At 39.3% G+C, this 17,401-nt stretch overlaps 1 protein-coding gene across 1 annotated transcript in view; it reads right to left on the minus strand.

Moving 5' to 3' along the window:
• Positions 1 to 17: 17 nt before the first annotated feature.
• The window catches only part of sardh (sarcosine dehydrogenase), a 50,351-nt gene continuing 32,967 nt past the window's right edge, over positions 18 to 17,401 (minus strand). The window contains exons 16-22 of the mRNA XM_042394352.1: positions 16,486 to 16,599; positions 15,184 to 15,331; positions 8,937 to 9,030; positions 6,469 to 6,631; positions 5,971 to 6,139; positions 4,911 to 5,046; positions 18 to 2,868 (exon numbers count right to left, since the gene is read on the minus strand). Of these exons, the coding sequence (XP_042250286.1) occupies positions 2,740 to 2,868; positions 4,911 to 5,046; positions 5,971 to 6,139; positions 6,469 to 6,631; positions 8,937 to 9,030; positions 15,184 to 15,331; positions 16,486 to 16,599 (953 nt within the window). The 3' untranslated portion in view covers positions 18 to 2,739. The remainder of the gene's footprint in view (positions 2,869 to 4,910; positions 5,047 to 5,970; positions 6,140 to 6,468; positions 6,632 to 8,936; positions 9,031 to 15,183; positions 15,332 to 16,485; positions 16,600 to 17,401) is intronic.

Genomic DNA, 17,401 nt, shown 5'->3' on the forward strand with positions numbered 1-17,401 from the left:
AAAGTCACAATAATGTCGGCAGTTAAAAAGATATTTATTAAAACACAAATTGCTTTGGACAGAATAAATGAGTCTGACTTCACATATCCTTCAACTGATCACTTTTGTTCTTTGTACTGGTCAAAATCTTTTAAGACAGTATATATTAATAAATGCATTGTCCAAACAAAACATGGAGACGCACATTTTTAAGCATTGTGAAATAATTTTTCACAATTAAAAATCATCTTCATCTGCTCTCTATCATCAAGATTTTTAAGAGAAATTAGATAAACTCTATTAGAAAAAAAAACAGCCTCTGGACACATTGTGGTAGAGGACCATTAGTGATAGTGTGTTATAAGTCTGCTTCACATTTCCTGCCTAAGTCTTGTTATTAACCTAAGCTACTCCTGAGAACAACCATTTCAATGATTAATGGCTTTCTGGGTAGAATCAATGAATCAGTCCACATTAGTAAACATGTTGTGCTGAACGTGCAGCAACACACATCAGCAGAGGCAGGTAGTAGCTATACATATAAATGCCTGCTTCTACTTGAACACACTTCTATTCTCAAAGAGTGTGCGTGAGATCAACTTTAGTTTCCGTTTGGCCTAAACTTTAATAGTTTAAGTGAGTGTAAACACACTTGGAAAATAGAATTTATTGCCAAATTGTATAAGTGTGGAAAGACAAAAACTACATTTTGTAGTTTTTCATTCATGTAAACAAAGGATTAACTAAACATCTTAAATTACTGTACATACCAACACCTGCACTACAGAAATGAATCAGTTCTCAAGGTGCTCAACTACTGATATATCCTCCGCTGTTTAAGTCAGTTTTAACTGCAAAAAATTTAAAGTGAGTAAGACATTTTCATTCAAACAACCATGAGTTGTCAACACAGAAACATGTTGCTAGAAAACATGTTAGCCCTTTTAGTTTTTATGTATATACACACACACAAAGCGCATACACGAATAAGCATCATAAACTCTCAATGTATATACTCTCAAATTAAGGCTCGTCCTGAAAAAATCTATACGGACTCGGGTAGACAATTCAGTATAATTCACATTTTTAATTTTCCACAGCATTGATTAGATGAGTTCTACAACACTCACTACACCGCTACACTGAGCTCAACTGTAGAAATGAAAGTGGTAATTAATGAAGCAAAGGCGGTTTTTAATGTGTTGTTGCTCAAAGTGTCCCACAGATGCTTCACAGTAAATGTGAAGCGAATACAGCTGGGAGGGCTCTACTGTGAAGTAGATGCAAAAAAATATAATAAGTGAGTTTGATTTATCATCAAAACAAGAAATGGGAGCTCTTAAGAATGTATGAAATGGTAACCCTTTTAGAGAACAATGTATCTGTTAAAAATACAACCCTGGAGAGTAGGACGGATCAGAAAACAAACGGGTTCTATCTGTAACAGCTGCTGATAACTGTTGTCTGTTTCTGTCATTCTTCTTCAGCAGTGTTTTGTTCCTGGCTGGTAAACTACGCTTCAGGGTGTTTTTTCCCCCCTTTTTTCCCCAGCTCCTATAAACACTCGCTACCACTCTAGCAAGTAAAACTCTGATTTTAGTCGTTGTTATCAGCACAAACATCAGTCATTGTAATCTGACTCAAACTGCCTCAAGCTAGGGAAGATGGTTTATAGTTTGAGAGTACTTGCATTCTCTAATACAATACTGTAATATCTCGTAGGATACCACTCATAGATATTGTCCTCATTTCCTCATTAGGATAAATTAGAAATTCACTGCAGTATAAGGACAAAATTAGAGTGAACGGTCTGACTCTAATAGTGGCCTGTTTCTAATAAAGGTCTAGTTTTCTCTTCAGCTACATAAAGGCTCTGGCTACTAATTGGGAATTTATGGTATTTACTTTGAGTAAAAACACACACACACATGCATACGTGACTGTACCAGAGTACTGATAATTGGGCTAAAAAAAGTTAAGCACAACAGCAACATCTGCCTGTGTTTCATACACAACATTACCGTCACACCTATAATAATGAATATTAGCTTATTGTTCTTCACAAAGACAGACTACTATAAGATGTCTGAGTTAACTAGTGTTTTCAGTGGAGGCCTAAAAATCATAGCATTTGAAAACAGACATGGATTAGTTACACATTAATGCCCCCATTTTGAATTGGCTTGTTTTGATTGGTTTCTCTCTCTAAACTGTCTTAAAATTGATCATGTGCTGTTATTTGAGCCCTTTAGATCGATCCTGTAAAGCTGCAGGCTTACTCAAGGTTAGCTGGGTCACAACTGAATCGTTTTCAGTTTACCCAGGTGTACTGGTTTAAATTCTTTGATTACTGGAGATAAGACGATTTTGACACGTCATCTGTAATCTTCACAGTAATACTCCTCACATGAGAGCATTCACAGGAGTTTATTTATCTCTAAACGTGTTGCTGAGGACATGAAACACCTTCAACAACAAAACATTCAAACCAGATTCATCATATCAGCAGCTTTCTGATATTCTTGATACAGATTTTCCACCATCCATAAAACACCAAATTTTTAAATGAGTACAAGTTCCATCACGTGTGTTCAAGTTCCATCAAATCACAGATATAATCTGAATAAAATAATCAACATTTGAGACAGAGAGGTAAAGATTTAAACACCTGTATGTAAAAAGTCAGTTGCGCCTCTCTCTGCTTCGTTCATCAACCAGAAGTGTGTGTTTGCTTCAGTGTTTACACGAGTGTGGTCCTTCTCAAGCATAGATGCCCTTGACGCGTTTATTCTCAGGGTCAAATGGAGATTTGAGGTGCGCCTTGGCCTTGTACGTCACTCCCATCCTCTCCAGGGTAAACTCACCACTCTTTATGAAATCAGCACTCACCTGATAAAAGAGAGGAGAGAGAGAGAGAGAGAGAGATGGGGTGAAAATAAGAAGTGTGAAAATCAAAAAAAAAAAGAGGGAGATAAGCTGGAAAAGGAGAGAGGGGAGCAAATTTGTATTCGGAAAGATGAGGAGATGGTGGAGATTAAAGCAGAGACAGAAAATGAGATGACCAATTGATCCCTACTCTGTATAAAAAAAAAAAAAAAAAGGGTTGCCTCACAGCGTTCATGCAGTATCTGACAGAAGAGAACAGTGCAGGAGTTATACAACGCTGAAAGCAATTCTTTCACTCATGAGTCAATGTCAGCTCCCTCATAACCCAGAGAGCTAATTTTTACTGACTGACTCCCCTAACCCTCCCTCCAGCTCTCTCACTGATCTGTCACTCGCTCTTTCCCTTTTTCATACACACGTACAGCTCTGTCTTTCTAATCACCACTTAGTTTTTTTTTATTACTTCCATGTTGAGGGGCTTTAGAGGGAACAGCGCTGTGGTCAAAGGCTCTATCCAACTAACAGCCATATTCAGAGATAAAGCTGCGTTCATTCCAGCTTAAAACATTTACAGCCTTGTGACATTACAGCAAAGGCGGCACACCAGGAATGACATTGTTGCCCTTGTCTCAGTTTGAATGGATGCCCAGCATTTACCTGAATTTGGTTTAATTCGGTGTTCTCTTTAAAATCCTCTGAGTCCCCAATTTGCCGCTATTACTGTTATTCTATTAAGATATAAAATGATACCAGGTTTCTAAAGTGAAATGTAGTCACTAAATCCAAAGTGTTAGTCAGGCGTTCCTATTAAAAAATAATGAAATATCAACTTTCTTATTCATTTTAATTCAAAGAAATCAGATACAATTCATGAACAGCAGACAGAGTCAAATGTGCCTTCCTGCAAAGAGATGCTTCTGTCATTAACTTTCCTAAAACATATTAAATGCTTTCACACTTACTTAAACACCACTGATGCATGTACAGTGCAGTCTGACAGCCAATTAAACCAAGGGATATTTTTTTAATAATGTACTATACTTTACCACTGTTTGACTGTAAAATGTATAGAAATATATAAAGAGGGAAGGAAGAAAAAGAAATAAAGAGATCAAGCAGACAGAGCAGTGCAGACACTTTTACGGTGCTCTTCATAAGCCTGTCACACATACACACACACACACACACACACACACACACACACACACCTACATATATACACAGGTCTGTCATTCAGTATTACTGATCCACATCCCCCACTGTACATTCACGTCACTGGCTTCAGCATGGCATCTGTGTGTGTGTGTGTGTGTATGTGTGTGTGTGTCACAGTGCACACGTGTCTGCATTTGTGTGTCTGCATCTCCAAACCGAAGTGCTCAACAAAGCCAAGGGTCAATCCGCTTTGTTTCACTGGTCACGACTCGGGGATGGATATTAAAAAGATGAGCACACGCATATGCACGCACACACACACACACACACACACACTTCAACCCATAGCTTTTTCTCACTGCTTCTATTCTTCTCTCTGATCTTCTATTTGTGTTTATATGAGTGTGTTTCTGTATTTTCATCAGGAGAGAAAAAACTGTCTTTCACACACACACACACACACACACACACACACACACACACACACACACACACACACACACACACACACACACACACACACACACGAAAAAACTGTATGCAGGCCAAAAAAAAATTGTTATTCAGTCTAATGTGGGCTCCTATCTAATCTATTTTTTTTATTATTGAGGCCCAAAATTGTAAATTGTAAAGCTAATGCAGGAATCTGCCTTTTCCTGTCTTGTTTTCAAGATACTGACACACATTTCTACTGTTCCTGCAAACATGGGAGAAAAGTGGTGATTATCTCACCTTGCTAGTAAAACATGTTGTGATTTAAGAAAAATACAAAAAAAATTACAAAAATTACAATAAACAGCCCAGAAAACAAAACTGAAATTATTATATAATTATTACATTTTATGGTGTGTGTGTGTTGGTTTATGTACACATGTGTTTAAGGGCCTTACCACTCCACCATCAGGGTTGCGGATATATCCATAACCAATAGTTTTGTCGATGAAGAAGCCATAGTCAGAACGCCGCAGGTGACCAACAGGAACACCATTACGGAAGACAGCCTCCAGACCAAACATTGGTACTTTCCTGGTGGAGCGAGAGAGAAAAATAAAGGTTAAATGCATTCACAAACACACACCACACATACCCGGTTCCTTTAACAGAATCACAAAATCAACTAATCCAAGTTAGACTTGAATTAGTGTCAAACAGAATATGCCAACTATCTCTTTCACATGAAGAGAGCAATGTTTTTATGATGTCAAATTGCTGTTGTCAGGTCTACTTACATCTCTAAACTGTAAACTCTTCAGGAACCAAGACAAACATGTATTTTTTAGTTTGACCATTATTTCCGAGTGTACTGAACTGCTTTGATAAATGTACGGTTTATAGAATTTCCTAAACTCATTTGGGGATGTAATGCTCCAGCTGAAGATTAAACATTAATAATCACCAAACCAAGAGTTATGAGATTTTCACTTCACAGTAATGAAACGGTGGAATCACATCTTAGAATCTGAATAAAGTAGAATACTTTAAACCTTTTATGTGTTTTCAGATAAAAATCAAATAGAAAAAGACAGAAATGAGGACTGTATTCACTCGTAAACTCTTCACAGTTTATCTGCAGCTCAGGGCTCAGGCATCTCAAACATACATTGATCTTTTTTTAATCAGTTTTACATTTTCTCACTGCACATTTGCTAAATGCATAAAAATCATGAAATATTAAGGCTCTCGTTCTCTGAGTAAGATCACTCTCCGTGAAATGTAAAGGTTATTTACCAACATGTGATGTAGCTATGCTGCTGCTGAAAATGATAAAACTATCATTAGGAATTTATTTATGGAAGAGATCTGATTCACTTCCTTACAGGAGGATTCATTTTGAAAACTTTTATGTGTTTTCTAAAATGACCTGCAATGTTCAAATCTTCTGTATGTTTTGTTCATTTCATTAATTTCCTTCTGACAAACACATAATGTCATGACAGAAGCTTTACTGACTCATCTATGGTGAAGCAGACGATGCGCCTCCTCAGACCGTCCTGCTTCTGTTTCTCCAGCCTATCCCGGCCCTGGAACGGGATTGAACTCTTCATTTTGCAGGTGAAGGCTAGCCCCGCCTCCAAGGGTGTGTCGTCTGGGCGAAGGTCGGCGTGCCAATGCCTGTACCCTGATGAAGAAAAGAGGAGACAATGCAAACTGTGAGAGGTGACACAAGAGAGGTGGAAACATGCAGTGCAGAATTCTTTTCAAAGCTACAGCTTTGTGCAAAGTTAAGGAAGTATTTTTTAAACATATTTGTATCAAACTCGTCCTTTATATATGTGCATAAACCTGCGATTTACATAATCCAGTAATCTACCTTGATTGGCTCCTATAAAAATGTTATATTAATATTACTGTAGAATCGAGGTCAATTGTTTTATTAACTTCTTAAATTTCAGTAAATCTGTAACCTGAGCTGGCTTTAGTTATTTATGACCTCAGATTGAGGGTTACCTTTCTCTATGCTGAGCGAGTCGATGGCCCTATATCCTGAATTGATGATGCCATGCTTTGCACCAGCGGCCATGACGGCATTGTAGACTGGAAGGCAAGAGTCTTTGGGAATGTGCAGCTCCCAGCCGAGCTCTCCAACGAATGACAGACGCATAGCTCGCACCTGGACGAGAGAGGGGCAGAGAGGAGGCTTAAAGAGATGGAGAGAGGCACATAGAGGACCAAGCTGCCATTCCTCTGCTTGTGCAGTCACACACACACAAACACAAACACTTCATCTTCAAGGACTGGATCTACTTGTCATGCATTTTAATACTAACAGCAATTTCCGTGTGAGAGAGAGAGAGAGAGAGAGAGAGAGAGAGAGAGAGAGAGAGAGAGAGAGAGAGAGAGAGAGAGAAGAAGGGAGAAAGAGGGAGAGCAAAAACCCAGAAAGCAGAATGAGAATAGAATAGATACAAAGATATGATAAGGTGCACAAAGAGTGAAACAGGGAAACTGTAATCTCCTTTCAGAAATGAATGTTGTGTCCAAAAAGCTTTAAGTCTTGAAAGAGATTAAAAATCACCACTAGGGTTTAAAGTTGGAAATGGAAGGAAGGAGAGCAAGGAGGGAGTGAGGTGACGGAGCAAAGAGGAAAGAGAAACAGTGCAGAGAAAGAGGGGCAGGAAGGTGAAATGTACAAGATTGAAGGACAAGAAAATAATGCTATAAAAGAAGACATTAGGAATCAAAGGAAAACCTGTCAACCTGGGTGTTACTCTTTATAATTTTGTCCATTATGACTGCTGGTCCTCTGGTGGCAGAATGGGGCAAAGAGTGCAAGCCTCCTCCAGCTTTCCAGAAAACCTCAATTTAATAGATATTATCTCAAAAAACATCTCTTTCTGACCAAATATAAACACAGAAAGTAGTTCTCAGGAGATCCTTGTAGCTACTGTAGGACAATCAGCCACAACTAAAATCTAAAAAGTCTTTATTGTAAGTGTACTGTGTCGCTTTATTTTTGCAATTCGTAATTTTGCAGGCATGAACCATCTTATTGTGTTTTCTACTTATTTATTTAAAGCTGTAGGAAGCTTGTGCTCTTTTCCCCCATTTATGTCATTCTTGTTCTTCCAGAATTTCTCTTTAAAATGGTTAACATGCAAAAAAGTACGAGTGAGTGAAGAGGGAAAAGCGTAAGAGAAAAGGAAACTGAACACAAGTGAGAACATGTGGAAGGGAGTGAAAAATGAGGAGCGAAAACTCTCTCCAACAGTTTCCCCAGTAGGTGCTGTGGCAGCCGGGCCATCTGGCCAGCCAAGGTTCACCCTGGACCCATATGTACACCATGAAACTCTGGGGATGACAGTACATGTAGACCTGCGCATATTCACAACACGCACTCCACCAGATACACAAGTGACAAACTTAAAACACACAGAAACGCATGCATGCTTCATGCACACTGTCACTCACATTTACCGGGCGAGCATCAAACACAGACACGCATAACACGGACACAAGCACATGTGAGAACAGAAATGCATATAAACATGAATTCATGCGACCTAACAGGCATGCCAGCACACTCGCTTCATCTGGCGAGTTAGAAAAATAGAGAGAGACGGAGAGAGAGAGAGAATCTAATGAGCTTTGAGGGGAGCAGAGGGCAGAGAGAGAGCTCTGTTCTCTCAGCAGTGCAGCCATTAAAATGTCACCCAGACAAGGCCAGTTACCAGCTGGAACATAGCACAAGCAACACACACAGACGCACACACGCATATGCACAGGCACTCCTGCCGAGCAGTGAGAAGATGCTGTCTGCAATCACTGGTGCGTTGCATAATTCATGCAAGAGCAACAACAACTGAACAAGTGTGTGTGGACATATGTGTCGCTGCATGTGCCGGTACGACACGCTCGTTTTGATCTGAGGCCAGACTCAGTGTAGAGGTCATCTCCAGAGCTACAGGCAGCACGCCTTGCAGCATTATTGTTTGAGAATTGGATGAAAAATACAGCTAAGTATAAATATATGATTTTTCCAGTGCTTGTAAACAACACACTATAAACTTTATTTTCAGTTATGAGCTTCTGGACCTCGGGGACAGAAGTCGAAAGAGATAGAAGGCGAAAAGAGGTGGAGAAAAACAAAAAAATGTGGACAGACTTGACATCTAAGTAAGTCACAAGGATGCCTTGAGACATGCCATCTGTCTCACACACACACACACACACACACACACACACACACACACACACACACACACACACACACAGTCTAAAGTCTCTTTGAAATAATAAACCAGTTTCACTCCACAGCATGTTATTTGCATATAGAAGTATTTTTTTCAATTAACTGCATTTTTTATTTAACTCACACTGACAGGGTTATTTTGAAGCTGACAAATGTACCACATCCAATTACTGTAGAAATTAGAGAGAGAGTGTGTGTGTGTGTGTGTTTATGTGTGTGTTCTCACCTGATGCCCTGCTGCATTAACAACTTTGTGGGTAGAGAAAGGGAAAGCTTCATTGCTCAAGTCTGTGTCCAACACCTCCTGAAGTACCTCTCGACTGCACAGCAAAAGAAAACACAATCAGTCAGTGCTGTATATTTCACATGTGCATCTGTGTGACATACTTAAATCTCTACATTTGTTTGTTTGCCACCAACATAAATAATACTGGAATTATCAGAAAATTTGCCATATTTCTTCGATAAAAATACATTTCATTGTGGTGGTTAATTACTAAACTTTAGAAAAAATGTAACACTCAATCCCCAGAAAACTACAGTAGTACAAGTGATGATCTTTGTAGAGATGTACCGTCTCTCCTTCTCCCACAAACTCGCACACACTAAAAATCAATATTACATAAGGATGAGTCAACATAAAAAAAAAAGGACTAAGTTTAGCTTACTTTGCTACTTGTACACTTGCATGTTTGTGAGTGGGCAGGTAGAGAATACAATGCATGAGGCCGTTCCTGGAAGATATTTTTTGCAACAGAGTGGCAGGAAGCCAGGGTTGAAGATATTTGAGGAGGGGCTCGGGTTATGTTTGTGTGTGTATGGTTGTGTATCTGTGTAGGTTTTTTTTAAAAATGCAATCGATGTGGTTGTACTTGGATGTGTGCATTCTTGAATATACTCATGTGTGCAGGCATGCATGTTTGTGCTCCTATGATACACAGGCGGATATTTTCTCCAGGCTGTCCTCCAATTTCTATCCTCCCTTAAGCAACGCTTTGTTCACTGAACTCAAGAGCCCAAGAGCAAGGCCAATTAGCTATATATAATCAGTGAATGGCTCTATTTCTGTGTATGTGTGTGTGTGCGTGTGTGCTGTGTGTGTGGGGGTCTTACAACCACCAATTTGTTTGTCTGACTTGCCACTTAACTGTGGCTCTCAGCTGTGGATTAGAGGATGCTTTTCACAAACACACACGGCTCTCTTACAGGATATCACATAATTTCATATATTAAAAATACGCTTCATAATTACAAAGCAGACCGAGCACCATTTTCACCCTTTGGAACGCACTGCCAAGCTTTTTGACAGAACCTGCGAATTCGGTGACTCCCCTCTCTGCAGAATTCGAATGCGACATCTCTGGGAGGGAAAACACAGACCATAACACATTTCCATTTCCACAAACGCTGTAATTTTCTCTCTCCTTGAGCTTTAAAGAGATCAATTTGCATTGTGAGAAAACAAAAGCCAAGCACTGGAGGGTTGATTTGCTGCAATTCTTCATATATGGCGTTGTGCAGAGGGAGGCAATACAGATGCCAATCTTGTTTATATTTTTGACACACACACACACACACGGAAACATCCACAAATGCAAAAACAGACAGGCACTCACAAGCTGAGCGCACTTTGGATGCTCAAGAAAACTCAATAAGCCCCATAATACAACATTCTATTGTGTGTGTGTTTCTATAATCAAACACATACACGCTCACAGAGAGATGCAGCATAATGGGCTACTGCTGTCAGTGACGCACCGAGTTTCTGCTTTGACGTAAGCAATAACAGCATGGAATAGAAAACTTTGTAAAAGGGAAGGCGACACTGAGAATAGGCGATTGAGCATCAAGGGAGGAGAGAGGAGAGGAGAGTTAGAACGAGCCAGATAAGATCTGCAGAGACAAGAAGACCGAGAGAAAAGAAACTTGGGAGAACAGAAGATGAGAAAAGCCTCAAGGAGAAGAAATCGACACAGCCCACACAGAGAACAGAGTGGCCTAACCCTGCTGCCGGTAAGGGGGAGGAACAAAGACAGAGGGGTGGCGAGGTGGGGAGGAGAGGAGGTGAGAGGGGAGGAGAAGATAGAAGAGGAGTTCAGAGAATGAGATCTGTAAGAGGTAAAGGTGCCCTGACTTGCTGTTTGAGTGAGGAACAAAAGGAAAACTGTAGGAAGCAAGAAGAACGTGACAAGCTCGGACTAACTCCCGTGTCCGAATGTGCGGGACCGTTTTCACCTGTGCAGTACGCGATTTCTCATCCTTAGATGAAGAAATCAATAGATGATGGTTCTGATGGATGCGGGTAAAAAGAGGAATACTGTGACATTTTCACTCGAATGTTCAGTTATAGCAATTTTCTGAAAAACACAAAAGAAGCTACTTTTCTCTTTCAGTGAAGAAAAAGGTCAGAAACCTGGAGTTGGTATTGAAAAGCAGAGAAAAATAAAGATGTCTGTGAAGAAATTAATTAGGAAAAGAGAGTAAAACCCAGAGAAATATGATATACTGCAAATACAATTGTCACTTTTGTTAACAGTGTTTTTTTTTTAAAAACATAATGAGACCAGAGGTATTGCTAGATGTATTTTCAAATATAATTTAAATAGTTGTTTGATTACACAAGTCTACTTAGAGAAGTAATGGATTTTAAAGAGTGAACACTTCCTCTCCAGATCCTGGAACCACTAGGATCAAACCCTACCCGACCCAAACCAGGTCCAGACATTTAATGACAGTTCCAGTGAGCCTCACAATGAAAGCTGTTGAATATCATCAGTCAGCAAATTTTTTAATTCAATGAGAAGTTCAGCAAGATCAGGACATAATAACAGATGCATAATAATAGGACATAATAGACGCAAGAGCAAGATCTTTTCGAGAAAAATCACACATGAATCCTGCATTTGACCCGTTTATACAGCAGATTACCATCAGTGGTTTTTCCCCGTACATCTCTGTTCACATAAGAGCTGCTTTTTTTTAAAACCCTGCTTAACTGTATAATTTCATAAGACCCAGTATACATTTTTTGACGTGCAGTCCTTAAAAGTTGTTATTGTGTTTAAACTGGGGAGTCAGCGTGGGAGATGATGCAGGCGAAGAGATGTGATTCTATAGGATTCCTTTTTATTATATATAGTTGATGCAACAACCTACACTCTAATATCACTGCAGCTGCCAGCACCTCTAGTCCTGCAGTACTGTAAATGCTGTGTGCAAAGCTCTTTTTCTAGTTTTCACTTCACAATATCATATTTCAGCTCTGAGATTCAAAAGAGAAGAGTTTACTGTTGAAAGGCCTCGAATTTGCCACCAGTATTACTTGAATCCTTTGGTTTCCAACAATCTGTGAATAGCCCAACCCATGTTAAAGGACACACCCTAGATTTTGTTCTCTCCTCAGGTCTCTCTATCTCCAACCCTGTGATAGAAGATTTTCACCAATCTGATCTCAATTTGCCACATGCTTCTCATGTCTGCCCTACACTTCTTTGCTCCTGCATCCTAAATTCTTCCACTGCCACTTGGTTTGCAGAAGCCTATAGAGAGGCTCCCACCACCATCCATCCCATGCGAGCACAGAGGAACTTGTCTCACTTTTTAATAGTACTGTTTTGGCCACCCTTGACTCTGTTGCACCGGTCAGAACTAAAATATGGAAGCCTTTGGCCTCATCGTGGCTTAATAACAGTAATATCAGAGAAATAAGGAGAGCGTGCAGAAGGGCAGAGCGGAGGTGGAAGCGGAATAAATTGCAGATCTCATTTCAAATTCTGAGGGATCTCTTGGATAAATACCAGCTGGCTGTCAAAAACGCTAGGGCTCAATACTTTTCTAATCTTACTGACAAAAACTGTCATAATCCCAGGGTACTTTTTAGTGTGTTGAAGTCTATCACCTCCCCCACTCCCACCTCCTATTTAGAAGCGTCTGTCTCTAAATGTGAGGACTCCCTAAACTGCTTTACAGACAAAGTACTTGACATCAAAGGTGGTATTATTCCCTATGGAAATAGCCTATCCATCTGCTCTGAGAACACTGCAGTTCTAAATTCCCTTAAGTCCATCACTTTACCACAACTTTGTCATATTATTTCTTCTATGAAGACCTCCACCTGTTCTCTCGACATTATTACAACTAAACTCTTCAAAGAAGTTATTGGCACCATTGGCCCCAGCATTCTTTCATTTATCAATAGCTCCCTGGAAACCAGCCATGTTCCCCAATCTTTCAAACATGCAGCAGTCCAGCCACTTTTAAAAAAACAGAATCTAGACCCTTCAGTCTTCAATAATTACAGACCAATCTCCAAACTCCCCTTTCTTTCTAAAAGCCTTGAAAAAGTAGTTTTTTATCAACTGTTGTCCCATCTGGCTCAAAACTGCATTTTTGAAAAATTCCAATCTGGCTTCAGAGCTCTTCACAGTACTGAATCTGCATTACTGAGAATAACCATTGACCTCCTTCTAGCTGCTGACTCAGGTAACTGTTCTGTCCTTTTGCTCTTAGATCTAACTGCAGCCTTTGACACAGTAGATCATTCACTTCTTATTCACAGGTTAAACCAATGGGTGGGGGTCTCTGGTTCTGCATTAAACTGGTTCTCTTCATATTTGTTCAACAGATCCTTCAGTGTCTCTATTAGCAACTATCCATCTTCCACTGCCCCCATGTCCTGTGGTGTCCCAAAAGGCTCCATTCTTGGTCCAATCCTGTTCTCCATCTATTTGCTTCCGTTAGGTCACGTTATTAAAAAAAAACATTTCTTTTCAGTGTTATGCGGATGACACACAGATCTACCTCCCCCTAGAGCCTAATAACTGCAAAAAAACTAAATGACCTCAGCTTAATGAGAATAAAAATGAAGTTATTTTATTTGGACCACAGCATTTAACCAACATTACATCTCCTCATCTTGGCCCAATGGCTCCTTCTTTTAAATCACATGCAAAAAATCTTGGAGTCATTTTCAATTCAGGATTGAAGTTTGACAAACAAATCAATCAGGTTGTAAAATTAAGTTTCACGCAGCACTGTATCATCTCCAAACTCAGATCAATTCTCTGTATTTCTGACCTGGAGAAAGCCATCCATGCCTTCACATCTTCCCGCCTTGATTATTGCAACTCATTATATTTTGGTATCACTCAGCCTAGCTTATCATGTCTCTCTCACGTCTAGTTCAAGATGCAGCAGCAAGAGTTTTGACAAGGTCAAAAAAGAGGGAACATATCACACCATGTCACTGCCTTTTAGCTACAGAATTGATTTTAAAATCCTGGAGTTTGTTTACAAGGTGTTAAATGGTTTTGCCCCCTCTTACATTACAGAACTCCTGTCCCCATATCACTGTCAGAGAACTGAGACTGTCTGACCAAAGACTTCTGTCTGTCCCAAGATCCGGGACAAAGTGTTATGGGGACAGAGCTTTCTCTATTGCTGCCCCAAAACTATGGAATTCTCTTCCTCCCACCATCTGATTCTCCCTACTATTGAGATTTTCAAGAGTCATCTTAAAACACACTTCTACTCATCAACTTTTAACTGTGACTAACTTAATCCAGCTCAGATATTTCTCCTGAAGTCTCTGTAGGTCTGTCTTGCCACTATGGACTCTGTGTGACCATGTGCCTTGTATTATTATTATTATTATTACACATATATATATATATATATGTATATATATATATATATATATATATATATATATATATATATATATATATATGTATATAGTTGATTTGATCTAAATGAGGTTACAGTTATACTATAATAATTCTATATTAATCCAATAATAATGTTACCTTACTACAAAAATGTTATTTGAAAAAGCCAGAGTTGATAGATGGGTCCAGAGATCAGTTTTTTAAAATTCTGGTCTGTTTGAACCACTAGGTTTGAAAAATTGCATTGATTCCACCAGACGTTCATTCAGAAACAAGTCACGCTGGAGTCATTCAGGCTGGGATCCAGTCTCCATGAGGCTTCATATGTTTTTAAATGAACACATTGAACAGGTCCTTCTAGATTTCAGGTCATGCTAGGTACACCTTTTTAAATCCATGGACCTCAAGGTGTTAATTGTTGTTGAGATAGAGAACTGTATGATTATCTCTCTTTGCAGGGTTTATAGCATCATGAAACAAACAATGGCTGCATTCAATTGCAGGATTTACTGCACTCACCACTTATGTCTATGGCAAACTCTCAAGAATAGCCACTTAACCTGCTCTCCTCTTATTGATCAAACTGCTAATTTTTCCCCATCTCTTGTGTCCAGGATGTGAATCATAACCTGTGTGTCCTTAGACATCAGTCAATCAGTTACCTCCTTTTTTCTCCTCTCCTCTTCTCTGCTCTTTGCCCTCACTCCCATATTTTGTCCTTTCTCACCTGTACATAAATCATGACAATGTCCCAAATAATTCACAACCCTCTTCTCTCTCTCCCTCCTTCTTTCTTTAATTCCTCACCTCTTGGGTCCCTGGATGCTGATCATCCCCATATCCTCAGAGTGGTCTGTCAGCTGGCAGCGGAAGCCTTGGTCCTGAAGAGTTGTTCTAATGTGGTTCCAGTTGTGCTCTGCTACACCACCTCCAATGGCCAGGTAGTACGCATCACCTGGGGTGAAGGAGGAGAGAGGAGAGAAAAAAGAGATAGTGATGAGGGGAGTAAAACGGAGCGAGGATAGAGAGAAATATGTCGAATAAGAAACTGTTCAAAATGGACACAGTGCATACATTTGTACTGATAAAACGGCAGGGGTTATGTTTAAATTTAAAATGTTGTGCAAGTTTTAAGAGTATTTTTGAAATTTTGTTTGTAAAAGCATGTAGTCGAATAAAGGCCTGGTTCTCTTTGCAGTAGAGGTAAATAAAAGCCCAGTAACATAATAGCATTTCATTGCTGTTTCCAACCCAAGACAGCATTTTCAATAAAGGAATTTGTCTCCTGATCCATCTGTACCCTTTTGTGTTATTAATCAGTCGCTATTATGATACAGATGGGAATGACATTCAACAAACTGAGGACATTGGAGTTCAGTACACCCTTGACACCCCTGTTCATTTATTCTTTATTTTTAAGTCTTTCTGGTAGAACGGAGGCATGTACAGGTAACTAAATATAATGCTTTGTCATTTTTCAATATGCCAACTTTTCCCACATCAGCCAAATATAAAAACGTTCTTGCAATTTCTTCAGTTTTTTTCTTCTGCAGACTCATTTGAAAAAAAAAATGTGGTGGCGGGGACATATATAGAAAAGTATGCAAAACAACTGAGTGAGAAGCACAACAATAGATGCATACAGCAGAACAACAACTGTGATTGAAGGATAGATTTCTAAAGATAGAATGACAAGGATATATTGAATTACAGAACAGAACATTACAACGAATGACAGTGATGGATAAAATGATAGAACCAGACAACAGAATAATAATAACAACAGGTATAAGAATAGAAAGCTAAATATTACAGACATACAGTATTGATAGATAGACTGGGAGACAGAGCAATAAATAGAGCAGAGGAAGACAACAATACATCTTAAATAAGAAAGATACAACGGAATGACAGACATATCCAGCAACAGATAAAATATAACAGTTAAAATGACAAAACACCATAGCGATGGAAAGATAAATAGAAGAACAGAATTATAGATGAAATAAAACAAGAGAGAGAGCAATGGATAAAACAATACAGGAGACAGATATGACAGAATGATAAAAATGACACACACACACACAAACACACTTCACACTTTCTCACCATTAGATTCTGGTGCCAGTGGAAGGTTGGCAGCACCAGACTCCAGCCTGCTCACTGTCAGGTCAGCCTCCGCCCCTCCTCTCTTATTCAGCATGCAGGTATACACAGTGGACCCTGAAACACACACATACGCAATTAATTCTCCTGGCATATTTTGCAGGCCAATTTAAAGTGTGCAGCCTTGTGGAACCAAGCCGACAGAAATCTCAGTACAAAAAAAAAATGAACCCAAATCTGAGGTCAGTCTGGTTTGTTTCTTTGTGAATAATCCAGTTTGTAAGATTATGTATGATTGTGTTAAACTCAAGTGTATTTACACATACTGTAAATTCATAACTGTTATTTTTGTGGGCAATCATTATCAATCTCTGTCTCGAGGGAATACACTCACACTGAAGACATATGAACCTCTTCTTATTGTGAAGTAGTTACCAAGGAAACGACTGAAATATGAACCCCATTTTAACTGTAATGATTGCTGAGAACATCACAAAGAGAGATATTCACAACAACAACATCATCAAAATAATCTTGTGATGAATGATGTCTGTGTCTAATTACAAGAGACATAAAATGATAACGTGTCTGTCATCTATTGGCCACAGGAGCCGAAGGTTGCAGTGACATGCTAACATGTGACTGTCCATCAGTCATCTCTCATCTGAACGAATGATTGATGTTACAGTTTCACTGGCATTACAGAAAACAGTGTGTCAATGTGTAAGTGAAGCCTAAGTCGGCCTGCTGAGACTGCCAAGTGTGACCTCTTGAATTATATTGAGAACTGGGAGCAAGAGTAATAGACAAGACAAAGAGAGAGCAAGATTGGATGATGTGTCATCTACCAGGTCAAAATGGCCGAGTTTTTGAGAGGCTATCTTCGTAGATGGGGTGAGACCTGGTTGTCATAATCAGG

The sequence above is a fragment of the Thunnus maccoyii genome, chromosome 19 (assembly GCF_910596095.1).
Source record: "Thunnus maccoyii chromosome 19, fThuMac1.1, whole genome shotgun sequence".
Classification (NCBI taxonomy): Eukaryota; Metazoa; Chordata; class Actinopteri; order Scombriformes; family Scombridae; genus Thunnus; species Thunnus maccoyii.